The sequence below is a fragment of the Lygodium microphyllum genome, chromosome 5 (assembly GCF_053477565.2).
Source record: "Lygodium microphyllum isolate KBCC chromosome 5, Lygodium_microphyllum_v1.1.10, whole genome shotgun sequence".
NCBI classification, from domain to species: Eukaryota; Viridiplantae; Streptophyta; class Polypodiopsida; order Schizaeales; family Lygodiaceae; genus Lygodium; species Lygodium microphyllum.
The window spans coordinates 116,489,782-116,506,773 of NC_141139.1; the positions used below are offsets into that span (position 1 = coordinate 116,489,782).

Sequence of the window (16,992 nt, forward strand, 5' to 3'; positions counted from 1 at the left end):
AGTTTTCATTTGACGTTTGGGCATTTCAGTATAGTCTTGAAATCATGAGCATGTCTGGCTTTTCCAGACAGGAACTACTATGGCTGATCAAATGGATCTATTGAGAGAGCAAGTAAAGATGCTTGGAGGGGAAGTTGCATTGTGCACTAGCTCTTTAAAAAGATTATCAGAACAAGCTGCGACAAATCCAGATGATCTTCAGCTACAGGTTGGTTCTCCTATTCTAATAAGACAAAAAAATATAATCTCTGTGCTCTTCATTTCATACTAGGCGCTCCGCGCCTAGACTCGCCCCGGTGCTTCGCGCTGGGGCGGGCGCGATATTTGCCGGGGGGGGGGGGGGCGGGTGCTGGAAGCGTGGCACCCACCCCCGCATTCTCTTTTTTTTTGTGGGGGAGGTGGGGGGACTGCCACGTGGCACCCGCCCCCCACCTCTCCTTAACTAATAGTATAGATTTAGTATTTTGACTGTGTTTCGTTATATCTCCAGTCACAAATGCAAAATTTGAAGGATGAGATTCAAGAAAAGAGAAGGCAAATGCGCATGCTCGAGCGACGCATACTTGGTAGTGGGGAAACAGCACCTAATAATGCTGCAAATCTGGAGCTGTCTCAGGTTTGTGTAGTTCTCTATACTCTGTTACTTCAACTCTGTAAAAGTAGATGCAGCTTGTGCAGCCTTAAAACTACCAATGCATGGTAGATGTGGGTTAATGCTGCAGCCTGCATATGCACACCATAGATTCAAGTAGAGTTATGCTTCAGAAAGTAAGGCAATTGGTAGTAGGGCAAAAAATATTAGCTTTGTTCTACATTCTGAATCCCTGCTTCCTGTTAACTTGAGAGAAACATTGTTCAGACTTTGGGATGTGTTTATCCTCTTGTACATAAGCCAGTTTTCACCATAGAGGACTGAACAAAGGAACCCGATGTAATTTTTCTCTGGATGAATTGTGAGGTTGCTGTAGTTGTGGAAGAGGATGAGGCAGCACTATAGCAAAGGTAGGGTTGAATCCATCTAGAACCAACAAAGATGGCTATTGCAAAGACTTTGGTCAGGCAGCTCTTGTTGGAATGCAGAACTGTTATCTGAAATTATGCCAACTATGATTGCATTTGGAGCTTGCTTGATAAGGAAAACTTTTTGAATTTTGGATGTGAATGAGACCAGAAGAGATCAAGTTGTCCAGTGTATGGCACCTGGGATTTAGTTGCCTTGTATTGGGCAAGAAAGCTATTGGTAAAAGTAAGTTTTGGGAGTTAAGAGGAAGTCTGCCATCAGTGCTTACCATAGAAATCAAACATAATTTTTGTGGAAGTACAATGAGAGCCATTCCAGTAGATATCAGATCATTAAACTAAAATCATTGAGACATCAAACTCAAAATATTTGTTTTAGGAAAGATGCAGTGTGTGGTATATGTATGGCATACAACAAAAGCATGAGTGTCTGAAGCCACTCTAAAATGGAGAATATGCACTTGACTAACTAGTGAGAGGGATCTCTTACTGTAAGGTAGCTTGCTTGCTTTTGAGAGAGAGAGAGAGAGAGAGAGAGAGAGAGAGAGAGAGAGAGAGAATTAATTGTATCTGTCCCAGTGCCATACTCTTCTGCCTGTCGTTAAGCTGGTAAACCCTAATCATCCTGCAGTTCTGCATGTTCTGCATCTCCACAGGGTTGCGCCTTGGATCAGGAGTATCACTGTCTGAGGGTTGCATACGGTCTTCCTGGTCCCCCCTTTTCTGTTCCGCAGTGGGTCACGCCTCCCCGCTCTATAAAAAGCCCTATAAATTGCAACCTGCTCCTGCCGTCCCTGTACATATACACTTCTGCTCGACCTACAGATTTGGCATCCCTCCTTCCCACGGTGTCTGAGTGAATGGCTGAGGGAGCGAGAACACTTTTTGCAGTTGCTATTCCTGCACAGAGTGTTTCCACATAGGGCCTGCAGAAGGCAGTCCCAGCCCAGATCTGGTGGGACATAGCCTGTTAGTGTTCAGTGACATGTTTTGTGATCACCATCTACTTCTATAATGGCAAATTTAATGGGATGAAATGGGTAAACGTCGTAGGATGTCGGTTGAAGAACTGGTCTTAAGCCCCCCAAATTTGTCTCAGTCAGAGGTTAATGCTTCTTCTTCACAGACTGATGGTTCTGTTCAGTTCACGTTGGCTACTGCCAATCATCTTATGTCGGACTATGTTCATGCTAATGAGGGTAAAGCTAACATTTTTCCGGATGGGGATCAGGTGGTTGCAATCATGGGAACTGATCTGGCCTTAAAGCAGATTGCTGCTTTCCATGACAGGGCTGCCATCTTTTATTTTATAGGAAGGTCTCCCTTGATCACTAGAATTCGTGCTTGGCTGTAGTCCATGTTGGTCAATGTTGAATAGTGCCATGTTGATGCTTCAAGGCACATGCAGGCCCCTCTTGTTGAAGAGATATATGATGGACCGCGGGGGTTCTTTGAGGTTCTTTTTAGTTCCTTGGATTTAGTTCCTTGGAAGTGTGGGCTTTCATTATGCAACACATTCCTTTGTTTTTGGATGGGTAGCTGGTTCATATGGTCCCTTGGAGGCCTATGGCTGAGTTTCAGGAGGTGTTGAGGCAGGCATTCCCAATTTGGGTGGAGGTGGTTGATTTTCCTTTGCATCTTTGGAGACTCCTTCCTCTGGTACTTAAAACCCTTGGTGAGGTTTTGGTGGAACCTTGGTTGGCTTCTTGCAATAGGAATAGAGGATGTATGCTGTGGGATATAGGAAAACCTCGCCCGACAAAAGTTCGTTTTGAAGTTCCAAGTTTACAAACGTTGGTATATGAGCTGAAATGGGGTACTTTTGCAGGACACTGTTTCAGATGTGGCCAATTGGGCCATTTCATTTCGGAATGCGACAAAAATACAGAGGTAGTGCAAGGCCCTATGGATCAAGATATAGAAATGCAAGACCACCTCCCTCAACAAATGATTCAACAATCGATAGCTAATCCAAAGCACCTACCCCAACATGGTCGTGAGGAAGGCAAGAAGGATGTTCCTCACGTGGGTGGGGAGTGTCCTTCGATTGTGGTTGGGCGGAATTTGTCTCCTTGGGAGGATTCTTGGGTCACTGTGGTTCGTGGTAATGCTAGGCAAGATTCTTGCTCGAATCTTGCCCATTTTCGCCGCCCCCAATTACTAAGGCCTTTCAACGTGGAGAGGTAAGGGGTTTTATACAAAACTTCAATCTTTGCGTGCTTTGGCAATGGAAGATAAAAGGATTTCTGATTTAGCTTTGTGATTTGATGCTCGTGGAAGGCTTGTGCCTCCTCGGGATGTTTTCTGCTTCCAACAACTGTAGTTTCCTTCCTGAGCTTTGAGTGCAGGTTTGCAGAGGGCTAATCTTGTAGATGTTATCCGAAGTGAAATGGAGAGATTTTAGGTTGCCAAGGCTATTGATGTAAAAGGGAAAGGGAAAGCGATGGCTCACTAGTTTTCTCGTTTGTGATTCATCATGAAAATTGCTTTGTGGAATGTGAAAGGTATTTCTTTGGGCAGCAAGTAGTATCGGTTGTGAAAAGTTGTGTTAGCTGGAAATTGGGATGTTTTTTGTGCTGTGGAGCACAAGTAGCATGCTTTGGTTGGATCTTCTTATGTGTATAAGGATTATGTGGTCTTTTTTAGTGGTCGCGCTCCGCATAAATTGGGAGTTATGTTGGTTGTCAAATCCTCCTTGCAACCAACGTTGGTTTTTCAAGATATCCGCGTCCGATTTGTGATCCTGGAAATATGTTATGAGGGTGAGGTTTTGTGGATTGTAGGCGTGTATGCTTATTCTAATGCAAGGGAACGTCGTCAACTTTGGGATGACTTGCACTGCCTTGCCATGGCTCATCAAGGCTTTGTTATGGGTGATTTTAATATCCGTGTCTCTGCAGATCAGGCGATCTCTCCGCATTCGGTTATGGATGGTCTTGAGTGACAGGCTTGGGATGCTCTTGCAGTGGTATCTTTGAAACAAGACATGTGGTCTTGGATGTATCCGTCACAAGCCGGATATATTTATTGTTCTTTTTAGCATCCAAATACTTGGGCCAGACTGGATAGGATCTACATTTGCCAAAGTGACTCTTTTCTTCCTGCAGTCATTGATATGCGGAAAGACAATATGTTTTGTCAGATCATTACCCTTTGGTCTTGGAAATGAGCCACAGACCTGTTCATCCATTCAAGGTTCTCCTTGCCCATTTGCCTCTTCGGTTTAATCAATCTTTTTTGCAGCCAAATCAGTTTTTGGAAGGTGTTCAGCAGCTGCTAGATTCTTTTAGCTCGAAGGTCCTATCTACAGGGATGGAAGCACGGGCGGTTTTTAGGGATAATGCGCGGGTCTTATTCGGACAATATGGTATTCAGCATGCTTCCTCGTTTCGAGCTGAATTGCAGCATGCTCAATCTTTATTAGCTCACTCCTTGTCTCTGTGTCAGACTGGGGATTCCAATGATGACTTGCTCACTTGCATTGAATGGTTGAAAGGCAGGGTCCAATCTCTTCAGAAGGAGGAATATGCAAAATACAAACTGTTGGCCAAAGCTGAAGCTTTACATGATAACAACTGTCAAACTCATCAATTTTTTGCTCGTCTGTATCAGAAATATGCTCGGGAAAATATTGTGCGTTTAAATGATGGGCAAGGTGATATGGTGACTGATCCTGTCTCCATTATTCGGATGATCGTTGACTTTTATAGGGCCTTGTTGGGTTCGCAAGAGATTCTTTCAGATGATGTTCTCTCTGCTCGAACATATATTTGTGACTTGCTAGCGAGCAGGTTGTTATGCTTCAGCTAGATATTGAGAAGGCATTTGATCATGTTAGCTAGTCATTTTTGCGGCAATTAATGTATACAATTTGGGCCCTATATGATTTCTCTAGTTGATACCATCAGTTAGGGAGTTGTGGCTCGTATTGCTCTTAATGGAGGGATTATGGAGGAAATTGCCTTATCTCGGTCTCTTTGGCAAGGTTGTCCTCTCAGCCCTTTGTTGTTTGCTTTAATAACTCACCTGATGCTCTCATTATTGGATAAGCTGGCAGCTCAAGGTGAGATAGTTGGCTTATCTCTTCCAGGCGGTGATTAGTTTGTGGGCCAATCTTTGGCAGATGATTCTTTTATGTTCCTTAAGGCGGATTGTATTAATGTTAATCGGGCAATGGTGGCTTGGAATCTTTTTGCTTTGGCATCGGGTCTTCACATTAATACTCAGAAATCCACCCTTCTCTCTTGTACGGAGAATGATCTGCAGGCCTTGGGCTGGAATGGAATTGTGATCCCAAGGGGCAATATAACCAGATACTTGGGATATCCTATTGGTGTGGAGATTGCTCCCCGTGCCTTGTTGGATTGGATGGCCTCCCGAATTCATGACAGGTTCATGTATTGGAAATCTCAGAGTTGGCCTCTATATGTTAGACTGAAAGTGGCTCAACGCATTATGATTAGTATGATTTCGTTCTTCCTGCCATTGCTTCCTTGGACTAAGAAGTCCCTTTTGGATTTGGTCTAGCCTATCAAATTTATGCTGTGGAAAAAGAAAGACAATCGTTTGGGGTAGATATGGATCTCTTGGTAGCATGTGACCACTTCGAAAAGGATGGGGGTGCAGCTTTGTCGGATGTTAATTTGCATATGGTTGCTTTGAGGCTATCCCTTTTGCAAAGTCTATGTATTCAGTGTCATCCTTGGTCAGATATTGCCAAATTTTTCATAGAAAAGACTGGCATCTCTTATGGTAGCACGGTTATTCATGCTTCTTGGTGGCACACACTTAATTCTCGAAGGCCTATAAAGGTCTCCCAGTCTTTTCTCCTTTCTCATTTGATTGCTTCTTGGCAGGAGATGCTTCGTTTTCTCCCAGTCTTTTCTCCTATAAAGGTCTCCCAGTCTTTTCTCCTTTCTCATTTGATTGCTTCCTGGTAGGAGATACTTCGTTTTGGAGTTTGGTGTCCTCCCGATATTCGTAAGGAGAAACATGTGAGAGCAGCGGATCGAGGTACAGCAGGGATTCAGTAGACAGTGTGAGAGTGAGAGACTGAGTTGAAGCACGACACCCAAGAGAATAGATTGAATGAGTGTATCCTGAAAGTACAAAGTACAACCCTTTAACCTTAGGGTTGTAGGGGGTGTTCACACTCGACACACACTAAGTGCCCAAATGTGTGTAACATAAGCACATAAGTACATATGACAATAAGACCATAAGTCTGGGGGAAAAAACCTCTCCTACCGAGAGTAAAAAGTGCCCCAGTGTCCTACTGATCACCGACACTCCCATATGAGCGTAGGCGTAAGTAAGGCGTGAGTCAAATACCCAACAAACCCCCCTGGAGTGAAGAGTGATCAAGAGTACAAGGATCATCCGCCACCAAAGGATATCAAATTTAAAGCATCTCGAAATGCTTCAAATTTGTCACGAGGAAGAGCTTTGGTGAAGATGTCTGCCACATTACTGGTGGTAGGACAATAGACAAGGCTGATATCACCTGCATGTAGCCTCTCTCTGACAAAGTGATAGTGAATCTCAATGTGTTTCGTGCGAGCATGAAACACTGGGTTCCGTGCCACTGCAATGGCACTCTGACTGTCAGTGAACAATGGAGTAGGCTCAATAACAGATACATCCAAATCAGCTAGCAAGCGTCTAAGCCATACGCATTCAACTGTGGTAGTGAAAGCTGCCTTGTATTCAGCTTCACATGACGATGTGGCAACAGTGGATTGTTTCTTGCTAAGCCAAGAAATGGAAGAAGAGCCAAGAAAGAAACAATTGCCACTAGTGGAGTGACGTGTATCATAATCACCAGCCCAATCAGAATCACTGTAAGCATGTAACTGCAGTGGTCCCCCTTTGGCATAAAGCAACCCAAGAGAACGAGTACCCTGCAAGTAGCGAAAAACACGCTTGACAGCTTGCCAATGTGACATACGTGGCTGATGCATATACCTGCTCAAAGCTGAAACTGCAAACTGTATGTCCGGCCTAGTATTGCATAGATAGATAAGACATCCAACCGCAGGAGCATATGTATGTATATCAAACAAATCACTGTCATCATGTAATGACAGTTTCAGTCCAGGTTCCATGGGAGTACAAATTGGCTTGCAATCTTGTAAACCAAACTTCTCAAGAAGTTGCCCAATATACCTTGACTGTGATAACCCAATACCTCGAGCATTATGTATGAACTGGATGCCCAAGTAGTAATGCAAAACTCCCAAGTAAGACATGTCAAAAGTTTGCTGCAAATTTTGTTTGAATGCTGAAATCTGATCAGCATGTGTTCCAGTGAGCAGAAGGTCATCAACATAAAGACATAAAATCAGCATAGATCCCCCTTCTTTACATACGTAAAGGGTAGACTTAGATGAGCTGTTTAGAAACCCCTGACCAAGCAAAAAAGCATCTATTTTTTCATACCAAGCTCTAGGAGCTTGTTTCAAACCATATAGTGCCTTTTTAAGCTTGCATACCAAATGTTCTGAGCCTTCAACTGCAAAACTAATGGGCTGTTGTACATAAACTTCCTCCTGAAGTTCCCCATGTAAAAATGCAGTCTTGATATCTAGCTAATGTACTGTCCAACCATAATGTGCAGCCAAAGCAATCATAGACCTGATGGTCGTCATACGGGAAGGAGGAGCAAATGTCTCCTCATAATCAATGCCCTTTTTCTGTGCGTAGCCTTTAGCTACCAGCCGTGCCTTGTATTTATCAATGGATCCATCTGCTTTTCTTTTCAATTTGTAGACCCATTTCGTTCCAATGGCTTTCTTCCCAAATGGCAAGGACACCAAATCCCAAGTTTGATTCTTAGTAATAGAATCTAATTCAGCTTGCATAGCTGCCATCCAATGCACATTGTGTTGTGCATCCTCATAACATTCAGACTCTTCATTATCAAAAGTACTTGCTGCCATAATAAACTCCATGGTATGTGCTGAATCATGCAAGCGAGTTTGCCTTCTTGTACGACCAGCCATGGGTGCATCCAAAGGACTATCTTGCATAGTCTGCAAATACCATCTAGGTAGCTGTCTAGCATCCTGGCTGTGTGCAAGCTCTTGCTGAATTTCTGTTTCAGCATGATGCTGAATATTCCGATCAGCCAATGGCTGAATTTCTGCACTTTCCATAGGAGCAGCTGGCTGAACATTAGGTTCATTTTGTGAACCTCCAACTGAATCACCAAAAGTAATGGGCAGCAGCCCTTCAAAAACATCACGGGCAGCTTGATATTTGTCCAAACCAGCCAAGGATAATTCTGATTTTTCATCAAAAACAACATCCATGCTGACAAAAACCTTCTTCGTAACGGGATCATAGAGTCTGTAGCCTTTGCTCTCATTGCTATATCCCATAAAAATGCACTTAACAGCCTTGTTGTCCAATTTTCTTCTAAGTACCTGTGGAATATGGGCATAGGCAAGACACCCAAAGGTACGAAAGTGACCAATAGAAGGTTTACGGCTGTTCCAAGCCTCAAATGGTGTGATGGTCTTCAAGGCTTTGGTAGGGCATCTGTTCAAAATATGGCAAGCACACATAACTGCTTCCATCCAAAAACTATGAGGCAAGCTCTTTGCCTTCAGCATACATCTGGCCATCTCCATGAGTGACCGATTTTTCCTCTCTGCTACCCCATTCTGCTGTGGAGTATAAGCTGTAGTATACTGATGGACTATGCCCTTCTGCTGCAAAAAAGAATTCAGCATAGAGGACATGTATTTCCCCCCTCGGTCTGAACGGAGAGTCTTAATTTTGCATACAGATTGGTTTTCAACAAGTGCATTGAAAGCCAAAAATGCATCATACACTTCTGACTTCTTTTTCAAACAGTAGACCTAGCAAAAACGTGTGAAGTCATCAATGAATGTCACAAAATAATAACAACCACCCAATGACATGGTCTGCATAGGCCCACAAACATCTGAATGCACCAACTGCAATTTGGTTGTTGCTCTGAAAGCAACATCACGAGGAAATGAGAACCGATGCATTTTCCCCAAAATGCATCCCTCGTATAAGTGCTCAGGAGGTCTCTCCAAGAGAGGTAAGCCATCCAGCATTTGAGTACGCTGCAAAAGCATCAAGCTGCCAAAGTTTACATGCCCTAAACGAGCATGCCGTAACTCCGCCTGTATCATAGCAGGAGTAAGAGTGGATGTCAAGTATGCTGACTGATCGACTGAACGAGCATCCAACTCATATAAACCATGACACAAAGATCCTGTCAAGACCAAAGTCATGCATTCTTTTTCTCGAACCATGCAACGATCATCATCAAAGGTGACCTGCATGCCACAACGTGCCAAAGAAGAAATAGAAAGCAAATTCTTCTTTATTCCAGGCACAAACAAAGCATCCTGCAGGTGGAGAATAGAGCCATCAATGGCTGTGAGCTGAATCTCCCCAATACCACGAACAGGGTATGATGCATTATTGGCACACTGTACCGATTTCCCAACGGGAGGTGCACTAACTGAAGCAAACAAATCTCTGCGAGATGTAATATGTCTAGAAGCACCACTGTCAAAGAACCAAGTGTCAGCATCCTCTGTAGAGCTAAGTGCTCTATCGGCCCAAGAGATGTCATAACTGCAAGTGTAAAAACAATAGTCCCTGTCCACAACAAAGGACGCGGACTCACTAGCAGTGGAAGGAGTAGTAGAAACAGACATTCCTGACTCCTTCTTCTCTTTGGCAATGCGCTTTCTGCACTCAGTGATATAGTGGCCGGGCTTCTTACAATAATGACATTTTCCTTTCTTTGCTTGCGTCCCCCCTTGTGATTGATTCTGCGATGTGCCCGAAGTGCCAGAACTCTGTGGAACATTTTTCACCTTGCTGTTCTTGCCTTTCTGTCTTGCCACAAAAGCTTGCTCAGAGACTATAGCATCCACACCACTATTTTTCCGTGTTTGCTCCTCCTCTAGAAGCAAGCTAACCAGCTGAATAAAAGTGAGTGGGTGCTCAGCAATCCTCATGGTGAGGTTCAATGCAGTATGAAAAGACAAGTACGAAGGAGGTAAGGAATTCAAGGTGGTGGATATCAACTGTGAGCTGTATGCACAGCTGCAGCACTGATATTAAAGAAGCAGCCAGTTGAGTACTAGTAAGTAAGCTCAATATTGCCTTATTAATTGTAGTGGGTGATGTCAGTTCGTGGAGCTGGGAAGTTGAAGCAAAGTATTAGAGAGGAGCTTGTCTTCTCAAATTGTTTTAGCTGTATTAGCACAAATAGAAAGAAAGCGATTTTGACTGGCTGCTGACAGCAATAACGTGAAACAGGAGTCAGATCAGGAATGAAGTGGACAGCAATATTGGTGAACAGTTCAAGGGCAATTGTTCTAGAACACTATTAGCAGTCATATAAAAAGGTGATGGTCTATATAAAAGCCAACCTTTGTGTAGCCTGGCTTCTTCATGTTGTTCTCCTTGTGTCGGGCCTGTATGGTGCATCCATACTGTGCATTTGCATTCTCTGTCCTGACTGAACTGAATGAGAGTGGTGAGTTAAAGGACCATGATTCTAGAATCTTACTGGCCAGGTCGCAGACCACTGGGAAGGTCATGGGCTTTAAAGAGCTAACCTTGGACTTGTCAGAGTGCAGCGATGTGGAAGCGTAGGACAAAGACGGAGAGAGTGAACACAGAGAAAAGAGGGAGAGAGAAAAGGAGACTCTAATGCAGAAAAACTGCAGTGTAGTATGCTGTATAAGAGTGCAGAAATATACACAGGGGCAGAAGAAATATCTGCGTGTGTCTCCGCCTTGAAGACGATCTCTGTCAGCCTGAGCGCAGTCAGTCTCAGCAGACCAACTCTGACAGAGTTCAAGATCAGAATGATAACTGAGAGTGTGCCACCAACTGGCTTTATATAGCCAATAAATAAAAAATACCCAGCACCAGGTCGGCTGCATTAAATGCAGCTGACTGCAGAAAAAAACTGTCCGACTGCAGACTGAAAACGTTCGACTGCTGACGTGTCACCCTGCCGTACTCTGCTGACGTGACACTCTGGTCGTATGACTGTCCAGGAAATGACTGTCTAACAGGACTGGTGTGGCTTCTTCTTTCTCCTTGCATCCAGCATGTTTGTGTTGCGTGCTCCCACCATGTGGTTTCTTTCTATTCAGACTGAAGGCATCTTTTCTCTGTCTGTATTCGTATATTGCACATGCATGTTGAGTGAGTTTTGATTTCCTATTTTCAGTGTCTAGAAATTTTCCTTTTGTGTGGAGGGATCTTTTCTCACACGATTTACTGACTTGCTTGCCATGGTTGAGAATGAATTTTTTTTGGTGGGAAACATGTGATCTAGCAACATCTCCTCATTAAGAAATGCATCTGTGCACACAAGAACTTGGCCTCACAGCTTTATTTGTATCTTTTAAAAACAAACTTGGAAAGTGGCTGTCTGACCTCTTTGAGGGCTATTTTCTGTTTTTCCATGCAGACAATATCTAAGCTAACAAATCAGCTGAATGAGAAGTCATTTGAACTTGAGGTAAGTATTATCTGTTGTCTGTTGGTGTTTGGTGCATCAATCTGAAATTGCTGTTCACGCAAACTTTGTCCTAGCAACAAAATAACCTTTTATCAGCATGAAATGCATCTCTAGTACTGACCCTTTTATCTCATGTCTGAAGATTAAAAGTGCAGACAACAGGATTTTGCAAGAGCAACTGCAGTCGAAGGTAAGCTTGATAATTTGCACAACCTCTGTTCAGCTGTTACTCTGAGCTCTGTTTTCTGAGCTGGGTGGTTACAAACCTGTATATTGCATTAAGTAATCTCCCAAGTTTCTTTAATGAAAGGGAGTAATGGGAATGCAGCTTTAATTTTTTGTCTTTCAAGTGAAATGGCTATTTTTCTGCAGGTGACAGAAAATGCTGATTTGAAAAACACAATAGCTGCTCTTAGGGAACAACTTTCTGCATATGGTGTCCAAAGTGACTCCAAAACCTGCAGCCCAGTAGAAAGGGGTGATGAGAACAATGGTTGTGTAGACACAAACAGTGCTGCCAAGGAGTTGAGCTGTAATGATGGGGAAGCCCAAGAAGAGTTTAGGACAAAGACTGGCTTGGAAGAAAACGCTAAAGCAGCTGCTGAAATTTCTGGCTTGCAGTCGCAAGTACTTCAACAGGTGAGCAGAATGTGTTCTTTTACAGTTGATTCTGTTTTTTAAACATGTCCAAATGGTGTTATACACTGTTATAAGATCACTTGGTATTTTATGAGTGACTTCTAGTACAATTTGCCATTAATTTTGGTCCAACTAAATACATTTCTAAATGACTTCTAGTACATTTTGTTATGTTTTCAACTTAACATTTGGTGCGGTTTAGGTTGAAGAGTGCATGTTTTATGAACCTTTTGACAAATACATTGCATGCTTGTGTGGCAAGCAATACATGCATAGTAGTTGCAAACTGCTTCGATAGGCACTTTGAACTTTGCTCTATTCAACTCATGAGCTCAGCCTTTACCTTGCCTAATGTTGTTTCTGTACATAACATGCTGTTCTATTCAGGCTAGACACACAGCACCAAGTGGGGTTACAGGGCTTTATGTAGTACCGCAAAGAGCAGTTTCTGAGTGCTGAAAAAACACCTTGTGATTGTGTTGCAGAACTGTATGCAATACAGAGCAGTTCATGATTGTGAGTGCTGAAAACACAGCTTGTAGCATTTTAACTGTTTATATTTAAGTTTGTTGGACATCATGACCAGGGTATCAGGTAGTACTGTGATTGATTTGAAAAGTGTGGGTGATTTGATGTTGCTTTCAAGCATGCCAAACAAGAAAGCATCTTTAAACCTTGCTTGGATATTGGCAAGCTAAGCAGCCCTCTTTTCGATCTATTCTATTGATAGAAGTCCTGTCCAATACTGTGTGTACTCTTGACTAATGGCTTTGTCCTGCCTGTCTAGTTTTGAACAGGTCCAGAGAGCTAATGAGGAATCTGGTCTGTTAGCAATGCTGCCTGTAGTTCTCTATATGTAGTGCACCTTTGATGTGGCTAGATTGAACATCTATTGTACTACCGGCATATTCCCAATTTTGGGTGGGGATTACTGCCTAACACAGGTTCCCAGTGTGTCACATGAGTCAGTAGTTGAGTGTTTGGTTCTCAGCTTCAGTTTCCAGCCTCATGCTCAGCTCAAAACCAGCTCAATGGACTTGGCATCAGCCCTTTTTGCTGATTTTCAACGTTCGCTCGTCTCTTCTTCTACTGTTTGTGTTCACCATGTGCATCCTTCTACTGGCCTTGTTCAGCAGGTATGCAGTCCCTGCCATGTGGGTGGGCTAAGATACATCTGGTTCAGTTTTCTGTGTTTGATAACCACAAGTTTCAAGCTGCCCTTTTGAAGCCTATAGGTGTGGTTTCTCTAAAATTTTAGCTAGCCAGTTCCTGCCGTAAAGAAAGCCATGCTCATTAAAAGCATTTTTGGTGGCAGATACAGAAACACTTAATATAATCTGGTGGATTTTTAAATCCAATTACATGACTTTGCCTTTTTTATAACCAAAATTTTGTAAGTTTTCAGGTTCTGAGCCTTCTATTTCTAAGCTAGAAGAGTTTTTTGGGAAAGTTTTCCATTCATTTTGCATCAAACCATGGTTTCTGGTGAACACTCTAAAGGAGCATTACTTTGTTCTTATTCAGAATATTTGTTGCTGATGGCATTGTTGACTAGCTGACTCTGGGTTGTGAAAAGGTCAAGAGGCCTTGTAGTTTTTTATTTTCAATTAGTGCTTTTTCGGAGGGGATCTTGCCCTCGCCATGTCTATAATAAACTACACTTCATTTGCAATTTCTTTGGTAGTATATGTTGCACATTTGATGCATAATTTCTTTTTGATTGGAATATTCATGAATGTCATAAAGTTGGTTGCCTAACAAATCTTGAAGTCCTCTTCAAGAATGAAGGGGGTTGGTGTATCGGTATATGGGGCTTACATGTGGCTCTTACTTGATGATGTGGAGTCTAGTTAATGATGTACATCTTTATTAATACTTTGTCAAAGATTGTTTCTTGTCTGGACCCATTGAGATGTGTTCCTTAAAGAGCTTATAGTTATGTGTTCCTGAAAGAACTTATAGCTTTTCTTTTGCTCTCTTCTGATTAAAGAAAGTTCTTCAAATCTGACTTGTGTGTCATTGCCTTTCAGGCCATAGACATAGAAAAACTGAAACAGGAAAATGACCGGCTTCTGGAAGAAAAGGATGCTCTTCAGATTCAAAGTTGCAAGCTGGCTGAGGAATCCTCTTATGCCAAAGAGCTAGCTTCTGCTGCAGCAGTAGAGCTTAAAAATTTAGCGGAAGAGGTAACAAAGCTCTCTTATCAAAATACCAAGCTTGCAGCTGAGCTTGCAACTGCCCAAGAACTTGCATATGCCCGCGCAGGATCAAAAACTGTCTTAAATGGAACTCACACTTCATTGAGCGGTACAGGAAGATTAGAAAGGCAACGCAATGCAAAGAGGTTAGAAGAAGAAGCAATATCTGAGGATTTAAGAAGAGAGCTACTGGCTAGTAAGGAAAGGGAAGCTGCTCTTGAAGCAGCACTAGCGGAAAGAGAGTTGAAGGAGGTGGAGATCCGAAAAAAGATGGAGGATGCAAAAAGACGGGAGGCTGACTTGGAAAATGATCTGGCAAGCATGTGGGTTCTTGTTGCAAAGCTGAAGAAAGGGAGAGGCAATGATGAGGTTACTGCTGTGGATCCACAAAATTTACCGGCTCTTTCTGAAGAGCTGCTAAGAACAGAGAATGCTCTACAAGCAAATGGAACAGCCAATGCCACAGAGTTGAAGGCACTCAAAAGCTGTCTCGAGGAAGAGCGACACCATAGTGCAGAACTTGAAACACTTGTTTCTCAGTTGAAGGTGATCATAATCTGTTCTCTGGCAAATATATCAGTCAAACTGCCTTCCTATTTCTTTAGCAAGGTTGAACATAATGTCTCATTTTGCATGATACTTTGTAGAAATCTCCTTACGAGTCTTACAATCTACCCGCATTTAAGATCTGATAATATAATGAAGTCCAAGTATTTCATTTTTGAGGGGTTGATATTGGAGGCATATTTCATAGCCACATTGTGTTGTTTTCTATGAGTGGCTGTATCTTGATCCTCAAATTTCTCGCAGAGTGAAGATCTCGATGGTCTAGATCTGGCTGCCTTGGAAGATCTTAGCGCTCTTCATGTTGAAGCATTGACAAGATTGTGTCATGCCAAGGTGTGGTGAATTTCTTTATTCTCGGCTTAACCTGAAAATAAACATGTGTCAAAAATGTTTATATAGCAGGTGAAATGCTGCTTTGTCCCACTGCTGTTAAGATCAGTTTTCCCCCGTTGCTGTAGGCCAGAATGCAGGAAAAATTGGAAAAGGAGAAAGATAATGGATCTGCTGTTGCAGTAGGGGCTGAGCACCCTGAAGATGACAGAATTAGCCATGTCTGCAAAGTTTGCTTCGAGGCACCCACAGCTGCAGTGCTACTTCCATGCCGGCATTTTTGTTGTAAGTGCATCCAAAGTTAATTTTGTTCGTTTCATAAAGATTTAAGAATCCCTACAAAAACTTGCATTTTCTTGTTCATTTGGGTATTTACTTCTCTTGTTTATGGGATGATTGCAGTGTGTAAATCGTGTGCAGTAGCATGTACAGAGTGCCCGCTTTGTAGGAGTTCTATTCAGGATAGGATTATTACCTACACTTCTTGAAAAGCAGTGTCCTGGTTGACTTGTGTTAATCCTCTGGCTGGGCAAACCATGTAGAAGCTGTAGTACTTTGCGGATTGAAGGCTCTCAGCTGTGCCATGTAGCAGTGCATTTCGAAGTACCATTACAAGTATGTATCTCTTTGATGATCCTGCAGTATTGCCCTTCCATGGAAGTGTTTCTATCCTGCTAATAAAGGCTTTGTGATTGGGTACCACAATCAAGTCAGTTGTGGAATCCAGATTTCTGAATTTACGCACACTCAAGCTTTAGCCATCTGCAATGTTCCCCTTCAGATGGGATGATGGGTGGCACTTAAGTGAAAGCTGTAAGCAGAACTCACAATGAAGATGTGTGAGTTTGCTCAGCTAAGAATTTGCTGTGCTTTCCGGAAATGTGATTCATGCTTGCTGTCCAAGATTGGCTTTTTATCCCTATATTTTTTGAGCCATGTAAAACAGTTGTACAATGTAAATACACATGAGCCTGTTGTTGAGTTTGATTAAGTGGCTTATTGGCCACAACTTTGTATACATTTACCTACAGACAAATGTGGAAATCATGGAAACAATATATTTTCTGGGTCTCTGAGCAATTTTATGGAGATCTGTCCAAATGTGTACGAGTAAACAGTATACTATCCAAGGTTCTCAGCAGTTAATTAATTATTGAAGACATGCAGCTGTGGTACAAGTACTATATCTGTGTGCGCATGTGTGTATTACTTGTATCCGTAGAACACTTTTCTGGGTGCAAAGCCACTTCCTTACATACTATAAATGCACAAAGGGAATGGGTTTCATCCCCAAATCGACAGCTACCATATAAAGGTTGTTGCAGTGAGTGGAGAAAGTGGCTTTAGGCTTTAAATGACTGGATTCCCAAATAGGCACGGTTTCCATTCGGTAGGTTATTTCATCTGTTGAAGTCTCCTGATGGTTCCTGCTCCTGAAATGTCCTAAGACTTTCAAATTACTTCAGTCGTTTTACCATATTTATCTTAAATGCAATCTGGTATGGTAGAGGGTTCATTCTTGTAACACACAAGGGTAGAGGGTTAGTGATGACTCTTGAACAAAGATCTGCACTGTTTTAATTGCACATACGAGTGCGAGGTGATGGCTAATTTAGAAAGTAATGTTGTGCTCTTGCAATTAGCTCTTGGTTAGTGATTGCAACATGTCTTGTAAATGCTTGTGAAAAATTTGCTCGTGCTATTGAACAT

General features: G+C 42.5%; 1 protein-coding gene across 4 annotated transcripts in view; it reads left to right on the top strand.

Annotated features, from left to right (window-relative positions):
• LOC148036320 (kinesin-like protein KIN-7E, chloroplastic) overlaps window positions 1-16,386 on the top strand; it is a 42,290-nt gene extending 25,904 nt beyond the window's left edge. The window contains exons 18-27 of one of the 4 annotated variants that reach the window (XR_015690930.1): window positions 68-208; window positions 491-616; window positions 11,498-11,548; window positions 11,691-11,738; window positions 11,921-12,187; window positions 14,218-14,931; window positions 15,196-15,285; window positions 15,411-15,567; window positions 15,825-15,897; window positions 15,993-16,386. Coding sequence is in view for 2 of the 4 variants with exons in the window: in XM_087678314.1 (XP_087534440.1) it covers window positions 68-208; window positions 491-616; window positions 11,498-11,548; window positions 11,691-11,738; window positions 11,921-12,187; window positions 14,218-14,931; window positions 15,196-15,285; window positions 15,411-15,567; window positions 15,685-15,770 (1,680 nt within the window). In the remaining 2 variants the exon portion in view is untranslated. Of the gene's footprint in view, window positions 1-67; window positions 209-490; window positions 617-11,497; window positions 11,549-11,690; window positions 11,739-11,920; window positions 12,188-14,217; window positions 14,932-15,195; window positions 15,286-15,410; window positions 15,568-15,684 lie in introns of all 4 variants that reach the window. The other 3 variants (XR_015690929.1, XM_087678315.1, XM_087678314.1) reach the window with 3 other exon arrangements.
• The last annotated feature ends 606 nt before the right edge of the window (window positions 16,387-16,992 follow it).